A 16296-nucleotide genomic window follows, 5' to 3' on the forward strand; every position below is an offset into this window, starting at 1 on the left:
ACCAGCTGTAGGTTTAGAATGCTGATTCTTCAAAACTTTTAAGGAACATTGAAAATTTTTTGTTATACATGTTAAATTATTCCATCCAGGATCATGGCAGTCCCAGCAAGCATAGAGTGCAAGGCCAAAACAATCCCTAGACGAGGCGCCAGCTCATAGCTACCACTGTGCCACAGTGCCCCCACATGTTTAATTATTAACAGTATTGATTAATTAAATGAAGTTAACAATTTATCTGTAAAATGTAATATATATACTTTAATGCATTTCATCATAGAAATAATATCAAGTATAAATTCTAGTATTCTAACAACACACAGCTCCAAGAAGATAGCTCTTGGAAATCAAAAATTGCCTTAGAAGCCAGTCACCCTCATCTATAAATATGCACTCTCTTCTAATTCTTCCATTTGTGATGTCTACTAACAACACTAAAGAAGCCATGGCAGTTGGAATAGATTGACCATTCCGTGCATCATTACATTGTTACAGAATGGTTACAATCAAGTGCCTTAAATTTGTATACAATACGCAATTAATTGCAGTGTTTTTGATAAAACCCACATCATAAATGTGAATCTAAAAAAGAAAAGCAGACCACAGAAACAGAAGCACTGCTTTGACGCTGGGTGTCTCCTGTTTACAAAACTGAGTAGAAACGTGCATACACATGACACGAGGCTGCTGTGATAATGTGCATGGCTTTACACCAAGTTTAATTTTTATACTTCTGGACGTGAGCATGGACAACATTTTTGTGCGTATGCATCGTTTATACACCAGGCCCTAGGAACAGAGTTATAGACCCCCATCTGAGAAACATTATTTTTATTAATATTATTAATATTAATTAAAATTATAAATAGTAGTAATATTGCCTGTACTAAGTGAAAAAGATAACTGAATTTCTTAGTGTGTGGACCAGAAGGCAATAGCTAGCTTTTATTTGATTAGGTTACCATTTTGGAGAGGGCTGTAGATTAAATGCATGAGGTTGTATTTTATTTGCACATGGCTGAGCCCTTTATAAAGATTTAAAGCAGTTTAAAAATAGGCTGGTTTGTGTAAAATGCATCAGACATTTTTGTAAGTAATACTTAAACAGTACATTTACTCTGGTCCTAACTGAAACTCTCAAGTATTCTTCCTAAGATCTACAGTATATACTCGCGTTTAAGTTTTCACATGGATAGGTCAGGACTTGATTTGACTGTATAATTTCTGGTATTTTATAATGTCGGTTGTATGTCGATGTAAGTCAAATGCAGAAAATTCACGCTATTGGTACAAGAGATTATGATATGCTAACCTGAGAGAGTAACCACGGAGCACACTGACTTTCGTTTTGTATGTTATGTGCCTATTTGACTACATGGTAATACCCGAACTATTCCGAAGTGACGTTTGCAATGTTTTGTGTTTTTTATATCTCACACCCTCATACACCTTTATCGTAAGAGCATCCCTTATCTATGATGGAGCATTCAATCAGAATAGAATATGAAGCTAGTTTTAAATTAAATGTCGTTGAAGTGGTGAAAGAAATTGGTAACTGTGCTGCTGCAACAAAATTTGATGCATTTGACAAACTGGTGTGAGATTAGAGAAAGCAAAAAAATGTAAAAAAAATAAAATAAATCTAAGTGTTGTATTTTTGAACGGGCGTATAAGTCAGGGTATGATTTTATGATAGATTTTTCAGGATTCAAGACCAGACTTATATGCAACTATATAAGGTAAATATACAGGTAAATCCTCAAAGATGGAATTTTATAACATGGTGTAATGGTGGTGACACCTTTCATCAGCCTGGGATGAATTACTCATTGAATGACATGGCATTCCATCATGTAAATGAGCTGCTAGAAAGTCAGCTGAAGACCAGCCTATAAAAACAATAAGCCTGCAAAGTCCAACTAGTGAGGCAACAACAAGCATTCCTTTTAATGATTGCAAGCCAAAGGAAAGAGCCTTGTAAAGAGCAAAAATTGAGTGCCAGTGCTAAATTGGTGTCACCAGTAGGATGAAAAGAAGACCAAATGTTCAATGTAGCAAAGAGCAGAGTGCCACTGAGGTCTGCAATGAACCTGCTTGCTTCATTTGAGGAGTTGCTTTGACAGCCAAAACTGAGATCTGGACTTGCAATGCCATTTGCAGCGTCAATTCACTTCAGTTCTGTTCTGCAGCTCCAAACAAGGAGGCTCAGGTAATTGCTTATAAATGGCAGACCACCATACAGAAGTGCAGTGTTTAACACCTGTGGTGCACCACATGACAGAGCAGTACTTAACCTCTTTGCTGTGCCATTTGACAACCAACATTCAACATTCTGCTGTGCCACCTGACAACAAAGTGCTAAAGACCCCTGCTGATGTACTTTATTCATTACTTGGACAACCACAATGGAAACAAAGACCACCATGCCATTTCAAAGATTTAGAAGGTAGGGCTTTGTAACAGCACTGACATTCCATCATGCCAATTTAAAGCCAGCTGCAGGGCATCCTATAAAAATGAAAAGCCTGTAAAGTCACAAGCGACAAGCAGTTCTTTTAAGGATAGTGAATGACCTAAAAGAGCAGATAACCAATTCTGACACTCAGTGCTGGTGTTGAAATAGACAGAACTGTTCCACTGTGCAGATGTCATTGTACTGGCCATCGTATTGTATTGTTTCTGCTTCTTCTATTTATTTACCCTTCTCAAATGAGAGGTTTTAACTGATAGTGGGAGACTAGTGTCTGATATTTATGAACTGACCAGGACTTTGTAGCAATCAAGCAGCAGTACATACCACTAGCTACTCATATACAATTCAGTAAAATCAAAAGACTAGGACGGATCGCCTGAAGCAAAGCAAGAAGACGTACATAGAGTAAGTTTAGTTTCAGAGAAGGGCTTCTCCAAACCAGTCATTATGTCAGACCAATTTCCAGCTAGAGACTATCAATTTCTGTGCTATTTCTGACTTCTCCATTGACATAAAGCATTTCAAGAGGATGAGAGGTTATAAGGTGCTTGATGGGGTGAGAGTGGCAGACTGTAAAATTGTAGGATGTGCTCAATTACAGCAACAACAGGAAGAGCGATGGCCTAATGAAGGTTAGTGGGTAGAAAAGACAACAAAAAACACAGAAAGGAGCTTGCAAACTTGTTGTCACGAAGCAGGCAGAGGTTGGATGCTAAGGGAGACTTTAATTCAAGATGGGGGCGGACTTCAGAAAAACATGCTGTAGCACATACCTATAAAAAGTAACTTGAGACAAAAAAAAGTAAAATTCATTATGTAAATGGTAGATAAAAACAGGAACAAAACTAGAATTCAGTGCATTGCATAAAGCAAGGTGGGAGATGGTGGCAGCACAGATCCAGAATCGTGGATTCAGTTTCTGTGCCTGGTGCATTTGTCTGTGCATTTCTTTGTTAATGCTGATTATGAATTCTGAATTGACCCAGTGGTCCTGTGGATAAATGGATCATTCAAGGGTTGGTTGCTGCCTTGTACCCAGTGCTGCTGGGATAGTCTCCAGTCTTCTGCAGCCTTGAATTGGATTAGACGGGCTTGAGAATAGTGTGTTCTGCTACATAAGGTAGTGAAAGAGATTATAGTCCTTATATATGCCTGAGCAAAGCAGGCATCTTTTAAACACCAATGCCCCTCTTTATCATATGGTCACCACATATCTGACATTGCCAAGCAGCTCAAAAGTTGGACCAAATGGACTGAAAGTTCAAAGATATATTGCCATGGACATGTGTGACAACACGTGTTTCTGAACATGTGAAAACTGGGATGCTGATGCCAAGTAATGGAACTGTTATGTCAGTCCTAGGGTGACCCTGTTCTCCCCTTTGTGCTCCTTATTACGTAGACCTGACCAAAGCATCACCAAATCTCTGCTATAGGCCTCATGTGATACACAACCTTTCATATCTATGGCCTGAGGAATCAAACTTGAGTATCAGAATAGGCAGATGAGAATGTTATAAATTTATTAATAACTAGCCATGCCCCACAGCTCCGCCCACGTAGTAGTGAAACAGGACAGTGAGGAGGGCCCTGCCCGGTTCCCCACTCCTCATACTTCCTCATCCCCTCAGCCCGCAGCCTCTGTCTCGGATTAGTGTGAATATATCACTCCTACAAGGGAACTATGATTCTTAGCACGATGGGAAAAGTCACAAAATCAACCAGAATGTTCAAGCGAATTATAGAAAAAAAACCTGATCTAAATCTGTTAAGTAGTTCTCTCGTTCACTAGCTAAGTGGAAGTGAGATACACCCCGAGGCTGACGTGTGAGTGAGGAGGGCCCCGCTCCCTCCTTTCGGCCCGCTCTGTCTCTCTCGGATTCACGCAAATAAATCAGTACCGCAAGTGAAGTATGATACTTAGCGCGATGAAAGAAGTCGCAAAATCAACTGGAATGTTCTACTAAATTATAGAAAAAAAACCAATCTAGTTCTCTTGTGAAAAGCGGACAGACATACAGACAGACATTGGATTTTATATACAGAGAGATATATTATAGATAACATACCCAAAATATAGGCAAACTTGTACAAATGGGTTGCTTGAAATAACACAACCTGATAATAGGCTACCAGGTGGCTATCTGTTTTATTATTTGCAGGTCCGGCTTGGGCTTTGTTCTGATGTGATCTGGTATTGCCCTTGGATGGAATGGTAGGCAGCATGGCCTCTCCAAATATGGCCACCACAAGAGTGTTTCTCTTCAGGATGGAAATTAGCAGAGAAAGACACTGTGTTACCCTGTCTTTATGTTAATCCCGCCTCCTTGATGCACTTCCTGCAGCAATAGGCCCTGCTTCACTCTAGTCCTGTTTAGGCGTGACTCCGATCAGGTAGATTCAGCCCCCATTACAGCCCATGTTTTTATTTCTAAAAACCTAGCCTTCTTCAACAAGTTTATAAACTCATCCTATCATTTCAACTTCAGGCTAACCTTTTGGCTCAACTGTTAATGGCCTTATGCTCTAATTATAGTGAAGACAGAGACAAAAAGTGGTAAAGCATTAGGAACCGAATAAAAGAGCATGGCGTAGAGAAACAAAGCAAGGAGTCATCACTGGGAGATCAATCAGAGAGAAGCCCAATACGCCAATTGAAAGACAAAATTCAAGGACACTCAAGAACAAAAACAAAACAGACTTATAAAGCTGGAAAGATTTGGTGTAGTCTTCTTAATAAACGCTGGATGACAGCACTTCCTGAAGAGGGGTTTAAGTAGCATCACAAATTATTACGTAATGATAGTGCAGCCTTCACGGCCTTGCAACCCAATAACAAAATGACAGTAACAGCGTGAAACCAAGATGCTGTTCTGGTAAAAATGATAAATAACAAAGAAATACATTTAACAATTTAAAAAGTATTTTAACGCATTTATAGAATGAAAGTAAAATAACATTACACCAGGATCACTAGATCCATAAATAATCCAGCCATGGGAACAATTCTTAAACTGAGAAATAAATTAACAAATGTGTTCACTCATGACACCTTTCCTCTCAGCTCACCTGTACTCCCCCAGGCTAGCAGGCCAATCAGTTTCTGAATTTTGACCGGACCTTTGAAGATTTTATCTATACTAGTTTTAACCTGTCTTAAGCACAACAATTGGCATCTAAAGTGTTATTTTTTTTAGAGTACATATGTTATCATATTATTATTACACCATCCTCATCATTAGTTACTTATTTGGCTGGCAATTTTATCCAAGGAGACTTGCAGCATTTGACATACAATTGGTTACATTTCGTTTATTTTTTTTAAAGTGGTGCACATGCAGGTGAAGTGACTTGCTTACAGGCCCTCAGCGTCAGTAGTGGGATTTGAACCCACAACCTCATGGTTTGAAGTCCAACCTTAACCGTTATAGGGACCCAGGACCAGGGGCACAGTATTAACAGGCCGTCTGCATGAATTCATTGTGTAGTCCGAGTGCACCCATGTAAATGATCGATAAATAATGATGAGCAAGTGTTCCTTAAAATGTCAGTAAAAAATAATAATAAATCCTTCTGTTTTAAAGTTCACACAGGGCTTAAACAAAAGTATGCACAGGCACACAACTCTACGCTCTGTCTCTTCCTTTATATTAGAGAAGTAAACTCAGAATCATTTCACCTGTAGCAACCTTGGCTCTGTGACCCGATAGTTCTGCAGCTACCAACCCCATGAAGTGCCTGTTCTCCTTATTTCAGAGCAAAACTATATCAATCAATACCACTTCAAAAAGCAGCCATTCTGACTAGCTCTACTGGCTTACAGTACATACAAGGGTACCACCTAATGGAGACTGGCTATTTCATCACCAATGTCACGTACACACTGCATTTTAAGTTGTGAATAGTCTGTAGTCACAGAGAGCGGATCTGCACAGTTTCCGGAAACTGACTGCATGCATGCTTTCCATGCTGAATGTCTGAATCGCAGTTGCACACTAATGTGTTACCCAAATTAAGACACACAGATAGGAGAACAACAAGAATCCATGAAGTCTACAGCTTTTTAAATGTATTTATTGTATCATTTTTTAAAAGTATTTTTATCAACTGTTCTGAGGATACATGTGAATAAGAATTTAATTGTACAAATAGATTCACTTGAAAGAGGCCCCGAATATTCTTTAAAATCTCTCGCTAGGATGAAGTTATCTGAAAGAAACAACATTCAATGTGCTCCTCAGCTGGGATGCCCCTGTGTTGGAGCGATGAGGTAGGCGCCAGACAGCCGTCACAACGTTTAACCTCCATTTGCAACGTCTGAGTGCATACCACCCATACACCTTCACTCAGTCACTTCATCAGAATGGTGGTGTACAGTACTGAGCAGCGTGTCTTCATGGTGTGAACCTATTGGGTCACCAATTCGTTTAAGCATTGTCAGAATCAACTCGACAATCGTGAGTTAACGGAAGGTTACTTCCAGCAAGATGGAGCCATGTGTTACACATCAACAAGGAGCATGGGAGAAATCGAGTCCTTCTTTGGCAACCGGATCATTTCAAAGGGATCTGACACCACCAGACTTCTTCTTTTGGGGTCTGCTCAAAGGAAAAGTCTACAAGAAACAAGCCTTGCACTGTGGAAGATTTGAAGGAAAACATCCAATGTGAAATTGCTGCTGTTCCCCATCGAGAGGTTTGCCGATATGTTCAGGAACATGAAGCGCCTACACCTCACACATCTACATCACACAGGATCTTGTTTGTTTATATCAACAAGCTTGGATGGTGTTAATTCTTTGACAATGCCTTTATATACTGTCGCTTTTGTGTCATAACATCGCAGATGTTCCAAGCATGAACCGTCACATCTTGACTACGACACCACTTAATGGGGGTGTTTACAGCAAAACTAAATGGTGATATGGTATGGCAGCAATGAAGCAAATAATAAAAAGTGACTTCTGACAAATACACCTCTCAGCAAGAAAATAAAAAGAAGAGTAATTTTTCTTTCTTTCATTTATAAAATGCTATGAATCATAACATCTATCTCTCCCCCCATCCTGCCCTCTGCTCTGGTTGCTTGAGGATACATCTCTGTGTACCCTGTGCTGTTTAACTAAAGCATTCCTCCTTATATGCTCTTGTTTACATAAACCGTAACTACAATTAAGTAGGAATTCCTAAGATGGAAGTCTGTTTTGTTGTGTGAAAGTGTTCTTTTTAATATTGGTGGACAAGTTAATACAGGGAATGAAACATTATTCACCTTGATTTACATGTACACCCTGCAGTACTTCCATATGTGACATTCAGTCATATCTCAGATACACAGCAATATGGTCAGGACTGGTGACATCCACTTTAAAACTTTAGCAGGGGTCAGAAAGGGCACCCTGCATCGTTGTCCTCTCCTTTGTTGGGGCACATTTTCATAGCATGATACTCTCTGCATTCTCTCTCTTATATCAACGATGTATTGTCACCCCTCCATTTTACCTGCCTCCCATTTGCCCATCTCAAATGCCACTGTGTCTGCATCTCTCAACAGCTGGGCTTTTCTTTTATTCCATGGCTTGATGGCTAATTTTGGTAAGTAACATTAGCTCTTATCAGGTCAATCTGATCTGCTAAATCAACCCACTGGCACAAGTTTAAAATAGAAGAAGGAAACTGAAGTGAATGGAGAAAAACTTAACACAAATAAGGGAATAATGTGCAGTTCTTACACTGAGAAGCGACACCAAGCTGCAAAGGTTGTTTTGACCCTTGATGATAATGATAATGTATCACCACCTATGCTCTATTAGAATAAAAACTGGGTTAAGTGAAACAAAGACAAACATTCTACAGCATACTGTATACAGGAATTCTGCTCATTGTTAACTTCTGTAAGACTTCAAACAGTTGAAGAAACAAAAGAAGGGTTCCTACCTCGCCCATAGATTTCAATGCCGGAGTGGAAGACTCCGATACCCAGAGTTGAGGTGTATTCATTTATCCAATACTGTAGGGGGAAAAAATAGAGTTTTTTTTTAAAGAAATGTTTCATAATAATATTCCCAAACCACATAAATCAATTTTGGGTACCAGGGGGATGGAATCTATCCTGGAGACACTGGATCAACATAAAGAAACAACCTTGGTGAGAGCAGCAGTTAATTGCAGTACCCACTTATTCATGCAATAGACCAAGGAAACACCAAAGGGTTAGGGCTCCCCTTGGGAAAATAAACTAATTAGCTTAGAGAGACGGAAGATTAAAGGTGCAAAGTGACAAGCTGACAATTTATAATGAATGGCTCAGAAGATTATCATGCTCCACTGTTGGTTATTCAAGTGATGCTCACTTCCTATTTATGTGGTCTTTTTAAAGCTATTAAACCAGAGGGTGTGGTCCAAAGCTGAAAAGAAAAGAAATCCCGTAAATTCTTTCCCGTAAGTGACAGACTTTGAATCATCAATTAACTTTAACAGAGAACCCATGCTGGCATGAAACAAAAAACACAAAGAAAATAACCGGGTACAGAATGTGAACCCAGCATGCTAAATCCATGGGAGGGGGGTCCACTTTAGTCGTTAAATTTCCTTCTAAATATTTTTTTTATCGTTGTCCTTCATTTTGTCACTTGTTGATGATAACACACTACTTTCTTGTTGCTTTTTGTTTTACTGTGAAAACATTTTCAAAAAACAATAACATTTATTTCTTTAGCACATTTTCATACAAATGATTTCGGTCAGTGAAAGACAAAAACAAAAAAATATATAAAAATTTGGCAATACTAATTAACAAAGAATAAAGTAAGGTCCGATGGCCAGGGAGGACAGAAAAAAAACAAAAAAAAAATCCAGAAGGATAGAGAAAAAAAAATCTGCAGGGGTTCCAAGGGCAACGCTGAGAATGACTCAGGCAATGGAGTTCTATGCAATTACGGTTAAATCTTTGTCAAGTTCAGTGTGATGAGAAATGAATACCCTACTGGTATAGTAATGTGCAAGAACAGGCGAGATGTTTTTAAAATTTATGAAGAAAAAAAAACTCTTCTCTTATGTGGAAAATTTATATATATATATATATATATATATATATATATATATATATATATATATATATATATATATATATATATATATATATATATATATATATATATATATATATATATATACTGCTCACAAAAATTAAAGGAACACTTTTTTTATTGGGCCTGGCATGAAAGCATGAAAGCAATTAAACCGGTCTGATAATTTTCTGGTTGGTTAAGCAGCTGAGGTCATTGTTAATCACTTTCAGCTGTATTGGTGTTCATGGACTTAACGACAGGTGCACTAAAGTGGCAACAATTAGAAAACCCTCAAAACAGGACTGGTTTTACATGTGGAGGTCATTTCAAGTTTCTCCCTCTTGATCTTTTTTGGCTGGTTTTCCACTCGTGCTAGTTTTGGCTTGAGTAATCATCTCTACTGGCAGTATGAGGCGATTCATTAACCCTACAGAAGTTGCACAGGTTGTCCAACTTCTCCAGGATGGCACATCCACACGTGCTGCAGCAAGAAGGTTTAATGTGTCTCCCAGCACAATCTCCAGAACATGGAGGAGATTTCAGGAGACTGGCTGTTATTCTCGGAGAGCTGGACAGGGCCGTAGAAGGTCCTCAACCCATCAGCAGGACCGATACCTGCTCCTTTGTGCAAGGCGGAACAGGCTGAGCACTGCTCGTGCCCTACAGAATGACCTCCAGAGGGCCACTGGTGTGAATGTCTCTACCCAAACAATCAGGAACAGACTTCATGAAGATGGCCTGAGGGCCCAACGTCCTGTAGTGGGCCCTGTGCTCACTGCCCAGCACCATGGAGCTCGACTGGCATTTGCTCAAGAACACCAGAATTGGCAAGTCTGCCACTGGCGCCCTGTACTTTTTACAGACGAGAGTAGGTTCACCCTGAGCAGCTGTGATAGACGTGAAAAAGTCTGGAGAAGACAAGGAGAATGATATGCTGCCTGCAACGTCGTTCAACATGACAGGTTTGGTGGTGGGTCAGTGATGGTCTGGGGAGGCATATCCATGGAGGGACGCACAGACATCTACTGCGTAGGAAATGGTGCTTTGACTGCCATAAGGTATCGAGATGAAATCCTTGAACCCATTGTCAGACCCTACGCTGGTGCAGTAGGTCCAGGTTTCCTCATAATACACTACAATGCCCGGCCTCATGTGGCAAGAGTATGCAGGCAGTACCTGGAGGATGAAGGAATTGAAACAATTGAATTGCCTTCACGATCCCCTGACTTAAACCCAATAGAACATCTGTGGGACATTATGTTTCGGTCCATTAGGCGCTGCCAGGTTGCTCCCCAGACTGTACAACAGCTCAGGGGTGCCCTCATACAGATCTGGGAGAAAATGCCATAAGACACCATCCGTCGTCTCATTAGGAGCATGCCCCGACGTTGTCAAGCATGCATACAAGCTCGTGGGGGACAAAAGATACTGAAAAGCATTTTGAGTAGCAGAAATTAAGTTTTTGAAAAAATGGACTAGCCTGCCACATGATCTGATGTATCTAATGTGTTTCTTTAAAGTGTTCCTTTAATTTTTGTGAGCAGTGTATATATATATATATATACCAAGAATGAGGAGAGGGGAAAACATCGAGCAAAGCTATCAACCGACAAAAATCAGTCCAACTAATTTTAATAACTAATATTAAAATCCCCCAACAGAATTATGTTTGAAGTAATTGTAGATAAATGGGTAAGAAAGCTAGCAAGATCATTCAAAAAATCATTGTTTGATTTAGGAGGGTGGTAGACAGTTGCAATGATGGTAGGAATAGGCCCAAACAATTGGCACACAGTGAATTCAAAAGAGCTAACAGCAGGAGCAGACAATGGCAAGACTTTCCACTTCTCATGATAAATTATTGCGATACATCCTCCCTGGCCAGAGGCAAGGGGTTGACAAATGTAAACAAATCACGTGGGGTGGAATCACTAAGTTGAGAAAAGTCTTGAGGTTGTTGCCATGTCTCGGTTAAACAGACCAAACAAACATAAACCAGGTAAATATCCTACCAGTCCACATTGTAGGCGAGGTCACAAACAGCTGAGGCGTCCTGAGAACAAACCAGGTAATTTTTGAAACGGGGTTAGGCTAAAGCTAGTGCACAATCATGCAGAGATGTCAGCAATAACGGCAATATCACCAGCAAAATCACCAGCCATAACCATAGCCATAACCGGCAAGCAGCAGCGACCAGTCTCGCCGGCGTTCACTCAAACCGGAAATCAAAATAGTGTGAACCAAAATGGTAAAGTGATAATAGCAAAAATATATTAAAAATGACAGCACTAATAAAGCAAAGTTAAAAACACTAAATAAGCAACAATAAAATAAATGTGAAAAAAGCCAAATAAAGTTATAAAACCTTAGTGAACACATATCTAAATGTGTCTCACTGACCATCAATTCTCTGTTCATCCTGCTGGAACGCTATAATCAGTACAGGCAAGCTATAAGCTTGTACTTTCAACATTTGATCACAAAACGGCTCCACTTAGTCTGTAGTCTAAGTATCTTTGTATGCTTCTACGCTTAGCTTTAAATTAGGGTTAAACTGCTAATGCAAATGTTACTGTCAGAATTTATTTAACCATGATGGGAAAAGACAGAAGATGGAGCCAATAATAGGAAACAGTCAGAAATAACAGTCGGTTTATAGGTAAGCAATGCTAATGTAAATCATTTTTGTCAAGATAAATGGAAAATAAAAGACACCCAGCCACGTAATTTAAAATGTAGTGTTTTAGGATTGATTAGTTAAATAGTTCCACAATTAGAAACTGAAGGAATGAAGGTGGCCAATGTGAGTCATAGCTGTGCAAACACAGTACTGCTTGCTGGATTAAAATGAGAAACTCAACTTGATAAAAAGAGCTCTCAATTCAACAGACTAAAGCACAATTGGGAATGATAATCCAGTGGACGACAAAGAAATTTAATTTTAGAACAGGAGCTTAAAGTGTTAATGAATCTCAAGAGTTCCCAAGCATGCAAGTCACAAAGAGTTCTAAAAAATGTCCACTAGATAGGGAAACCACCATCAAACACAAAAGGCCATAAGGAATTGCCTGAAAAGGCAAAGACAGTCCAAGGGGGAATAAAGTCCCAATACAAAATCCAAAGAGTGGTCAAGAACAGAACAAAAAGTAAAAAAAAAAATCCAATGAATCAAAAAAGCTAAGCACTGAAATATAACATGAACTCACCAAAAACGCATTCAGAATGAACTGCAAGGAATTGGGGGTTGTCTCTAACGCGATATGGCTGAGGCCAGTGATGGGCAGGTGGCCTCACCTCTTGGGGGGGAATCACCCACAAAACACAAGGACATAACACAGCAGATAATTAACAGAAGTAGCATTAATGTAAATAAATGACACAAAAATAATGAAAAAGGAATTAAAAAAAGGGATTGAATCCTAGCCAGGGGAGCAACACCAGCTGAAGTATAACATCGCCAGAGCTTGCAATAGTGCATCTGTTGGTCACTTTACTGCTATGTAACTCAAACTAAGCCTTTGTTAGGACACCAAGTGACTGACCTTTATAGAGTCGACCAGAGGTTACGAGTCTGTTTCCTTGTTAACACTTTGTGGTGCACAGAAGAAGCTGCTCACCTCATGCGGAATTTCTGACACTTCATTGGTGTTCGCATGCCCCCTCAATCAATTGGCACAGTTGCAATGCAGCTTTTAGCCAATCAAGTATTTGCTGCCCAATTCCACAATTATTATCTTGGGTGACTTTAATAATTCCACTTTGGTATCTGAGCTTCCCAAATACAAGAGGAGCTGGTGAGATGTGCAGCTAGATTGGAGAAAGCTCTCGTCTACTGCTATAGCTCTTTGTCAGCTGCTTTCCATTTAATTCCACTAGATAGACAGATAAACAGATAAACAGATAAACAGATAGACAGATAGACAGATAGTGTGGACGCTGGCCCAGACACACACAGACGGACATCGTAATCTCACCCAACACACTTTTATTTACAATATTTACAAGTTAATATAGTCACGTGCACTCCCCAGTGCCTCCAGCACCGATCCCCCAATGTCCAGGCCTCTCAGTCTCTGTGCCTTTCTTCTGGCCGCCTCTAGTCCTCCCTCCAGCTCTGTCCTCTTCCACCCGACTTCTGCCCATGACTGGAGGGAGGCAGCCCCTTAAATAGGAACCCGGATGGGCTCCAGCTTCTTCCCGGCATTCCTCTGTAGTGGAATCCTAGTGTGGCGGAAGTGCCAGCTGTGCATCCGGAAGCCGTCCGGGTGTCCCCTGTCGTCTTCCCCCCAGCACTTCCTGGTGTGGCGGAAGTGCTAGGCTCCTGGGATATTCAGGCACTGGGGCGCCGCCTGGCGGTGGCCACGGGTCCCTACAGGGCTGGGCTTCCAAGCCCTTCACCCTAGGCCCTCAACATAACCAGGACGGACGCCCCCTCGTGGTCTGGAGGAGGCACAAGCCCTCCTCCGGTCCTCCTGGGCGACCCGGCCGGGTACCACATGGGATATTTAGGCACTGGGGTGCCGCCTGGCGGTGGCCACGGGTCCCTACAGGGCTGGGCTTCCAAGCCCTTTACCCGAGGCCCCCAACATAACCTGGGCGGACGCCCCCTCGTGGTCTGGAGGAGGCACAAGCCCTCCTCGGGTCCTCCTGGGCATCCCGGCCAGGGACCACAATAGATAGATAGATAGATAGATAGATAGATAGATAGATAGATAGATAGATAGATAGATAGATAGATAGATAGATAGATAGATAGATAGATAGATAGATAGTGTTAACATTGCCCCGGACACAGACAGGCAGACACACGCATGTCACCCAGCACACGTTTATTTTTTGTCATTTGACACAGTTCAGTACTCACAAGCCCCCCAATACCCTTCATTCCAGGCCAATCCAATGCATTCTCTCTATCTCTTTTCTTCTTCAGGCCGCCTCCTGTCTCCTCCAGAGACCTTGTCCACTCTTCCACCCGACTCTTGTCCCCATCTGAAGGGAGGCGGCCCCTTTAAATAAGCACCCGGATGTGCTCCAGGTGTGTTCCTGCCAATCTCCCACCGACACGCCCCAGTGTGGCGGAAGTGCCGGCTGTCTCCCCGGAAGCCCTCCAGGTGTCCCTGTTCCTCTTCCCCAGAGCACTTCCTGGTGTGGCGGAGCTTCCCAGCTCTTTACCCACAGCCTCCAGGGCGGTCGCCCCCTCGAGGTCTGGAGGAGGCACAAGCCCTCCTTCTGTCTTCTCGGGCATCTTGGCTGGGTACCACCTCAATCCGGGTACCACAATAGATAGATAGATAGATAGATAGATAGATAGATAGATAGATAGATAGATAGATAGATAGATAGATAGATAGATACTTTATTAATCCCCAAGGGGAAATTCACATACTCCAGAAGCAGCATACTGATAAAAACAATATTAATTAATGAGTGATAAAAATGCAGTGCAAGTTAAAAAATGCTGGTTCTCTGTATGAAGTTGATACTGTTCAGTAGATTCAGTGTATTCTCCATGATTGACAGGAGCCTGCTCAATGTCCGTCGCTCCGCCACAGATGTCAACTGTCCAGCTCCATGCCTACAATAGAGCCTGCCTTCCTCTCTAGTTTGTCCAGGCGTAAGGCTTCCTTCATCTTTATGCTACCTCCCCAGCGCACCACCGCGTAGAACAGGGCGCTTGCCACAACCCTCTGATAGAACATTTGCAGCATCTTATTGCAGATGTTGGAGGACGCCAGCCTTCTAAGGAAGTATAATCAGCTCTGTCCTCTCTTACACAGAGCATCAGTATTGGCAGTCCAGTTTATCATGCAGCTGCACTCCCAGGTATTTATAGATCTGCACTCTCTGCACACAGTCACCTCTGATGATCACGGGGTCCGGGAGGGGCCTGGGCCTCCTAAAATCCACCACCAGCTCCTTGGTTTTGCTGGTGTTCAGGTGTAAGTGGTTGTAGTCGTACCATTTAACAAAGTCCTTGATTAGGTTCCTAAACTCCTCCTCCTGCCCACAATAGCAATGTTGTCAGTGAACTTTTGCATGTGGTAGGACTCCAAGTTGTATTGGAAGTCCGATGTATATAGGCTGAACAGGACTGGAGAAGGCACAGTCCCCTGCAGCACTCCTGTGTTGCTGACCACAATGTCAGACCTGCAGTTCCCGAGACGCACATACTGAGGCCTGTCTGTAAGACAGTCCATGATCCATGCCACCAGGTGTGAATCTACTCCCATCTCTGTCAGCTTGTACCTAAGGATCCGAGGTTGGATGGTGTTGAAGGCTCTAGAGAAGTCCAGAAACATAATTCTTACTGCACCACTGCCTCTGTCCAAGTAGGAGAGGGATTGGTGTAGCATTTAGATGATGGCATCCTCTGCTCCCACCTTCTCCTGGTATGTGAACTGCAGAGGGTAAAGGGCGTGGTGGACCTGTGGCCTCAGGTGGTGAAACAGCAGCCACTCCATGGTCTTCATCACATGTGATGTCAGAGCGACAGGCCGGAAGTCATTCAGCTAAACAGGACGTGATACCTATGGGACTGGGGTGATGCAAGATGTTTTCCAAAGGCTCGGGACTCTCCCCAGTTCCAGGCTCAGGCTGAAGATGCACTGTTGAGGACTCCCCAGTTCCAGCACACAGGCCTTCAGCAGTCGTGACGATACTCCATCTGGACCCACTGCTTTGCTGGCACGAAGTCTCCTCAGCTCTCTGCTTACCTGAGCTGCTGTAATTGTGGGTGAGGGTAAACTCTCTCCTATGT

At 41.8% G+C, this 16296-nt stretch overlaps 1 protein-coding gene across 1 annotated transcript in view; it reads right to left on the bottom strand.

Moving 5' to 3' along the window:
* LOC120518814 (deubiquitinase DESI2) overlaps window positions 1-16296 on the bottom strand; it is a 139181-nt gene that overhangs the window by 29009 nt on the left and 93876 nt on the right. Inside the window, exon 2 of the mRNA XM_039741798.1 lies at window positions 8407-8479. Within this exon, the coding sequence (XP_039597732.1) occupies window positions 8407-8479 (73 nt within the window). The remainder of the gene's footprint in view (window positions 1-8406; window positions 8480-16296) is intronic.

Source organism: Polypterus senegalus, chromosome 18 (genome assembly GCF_016835505.1).
Source record: "Polypterus senegalus isolate Bchr_013 chromosome 18, ASM1683550v1, whole genome shotgun sequence".
Classification (NCBI taxonomy): Eukaryota; Metazoa; Chordata; class Cladistia; order Polypteriformes; family Polypteridae; genus Polypterus; species Polypterus senegalus.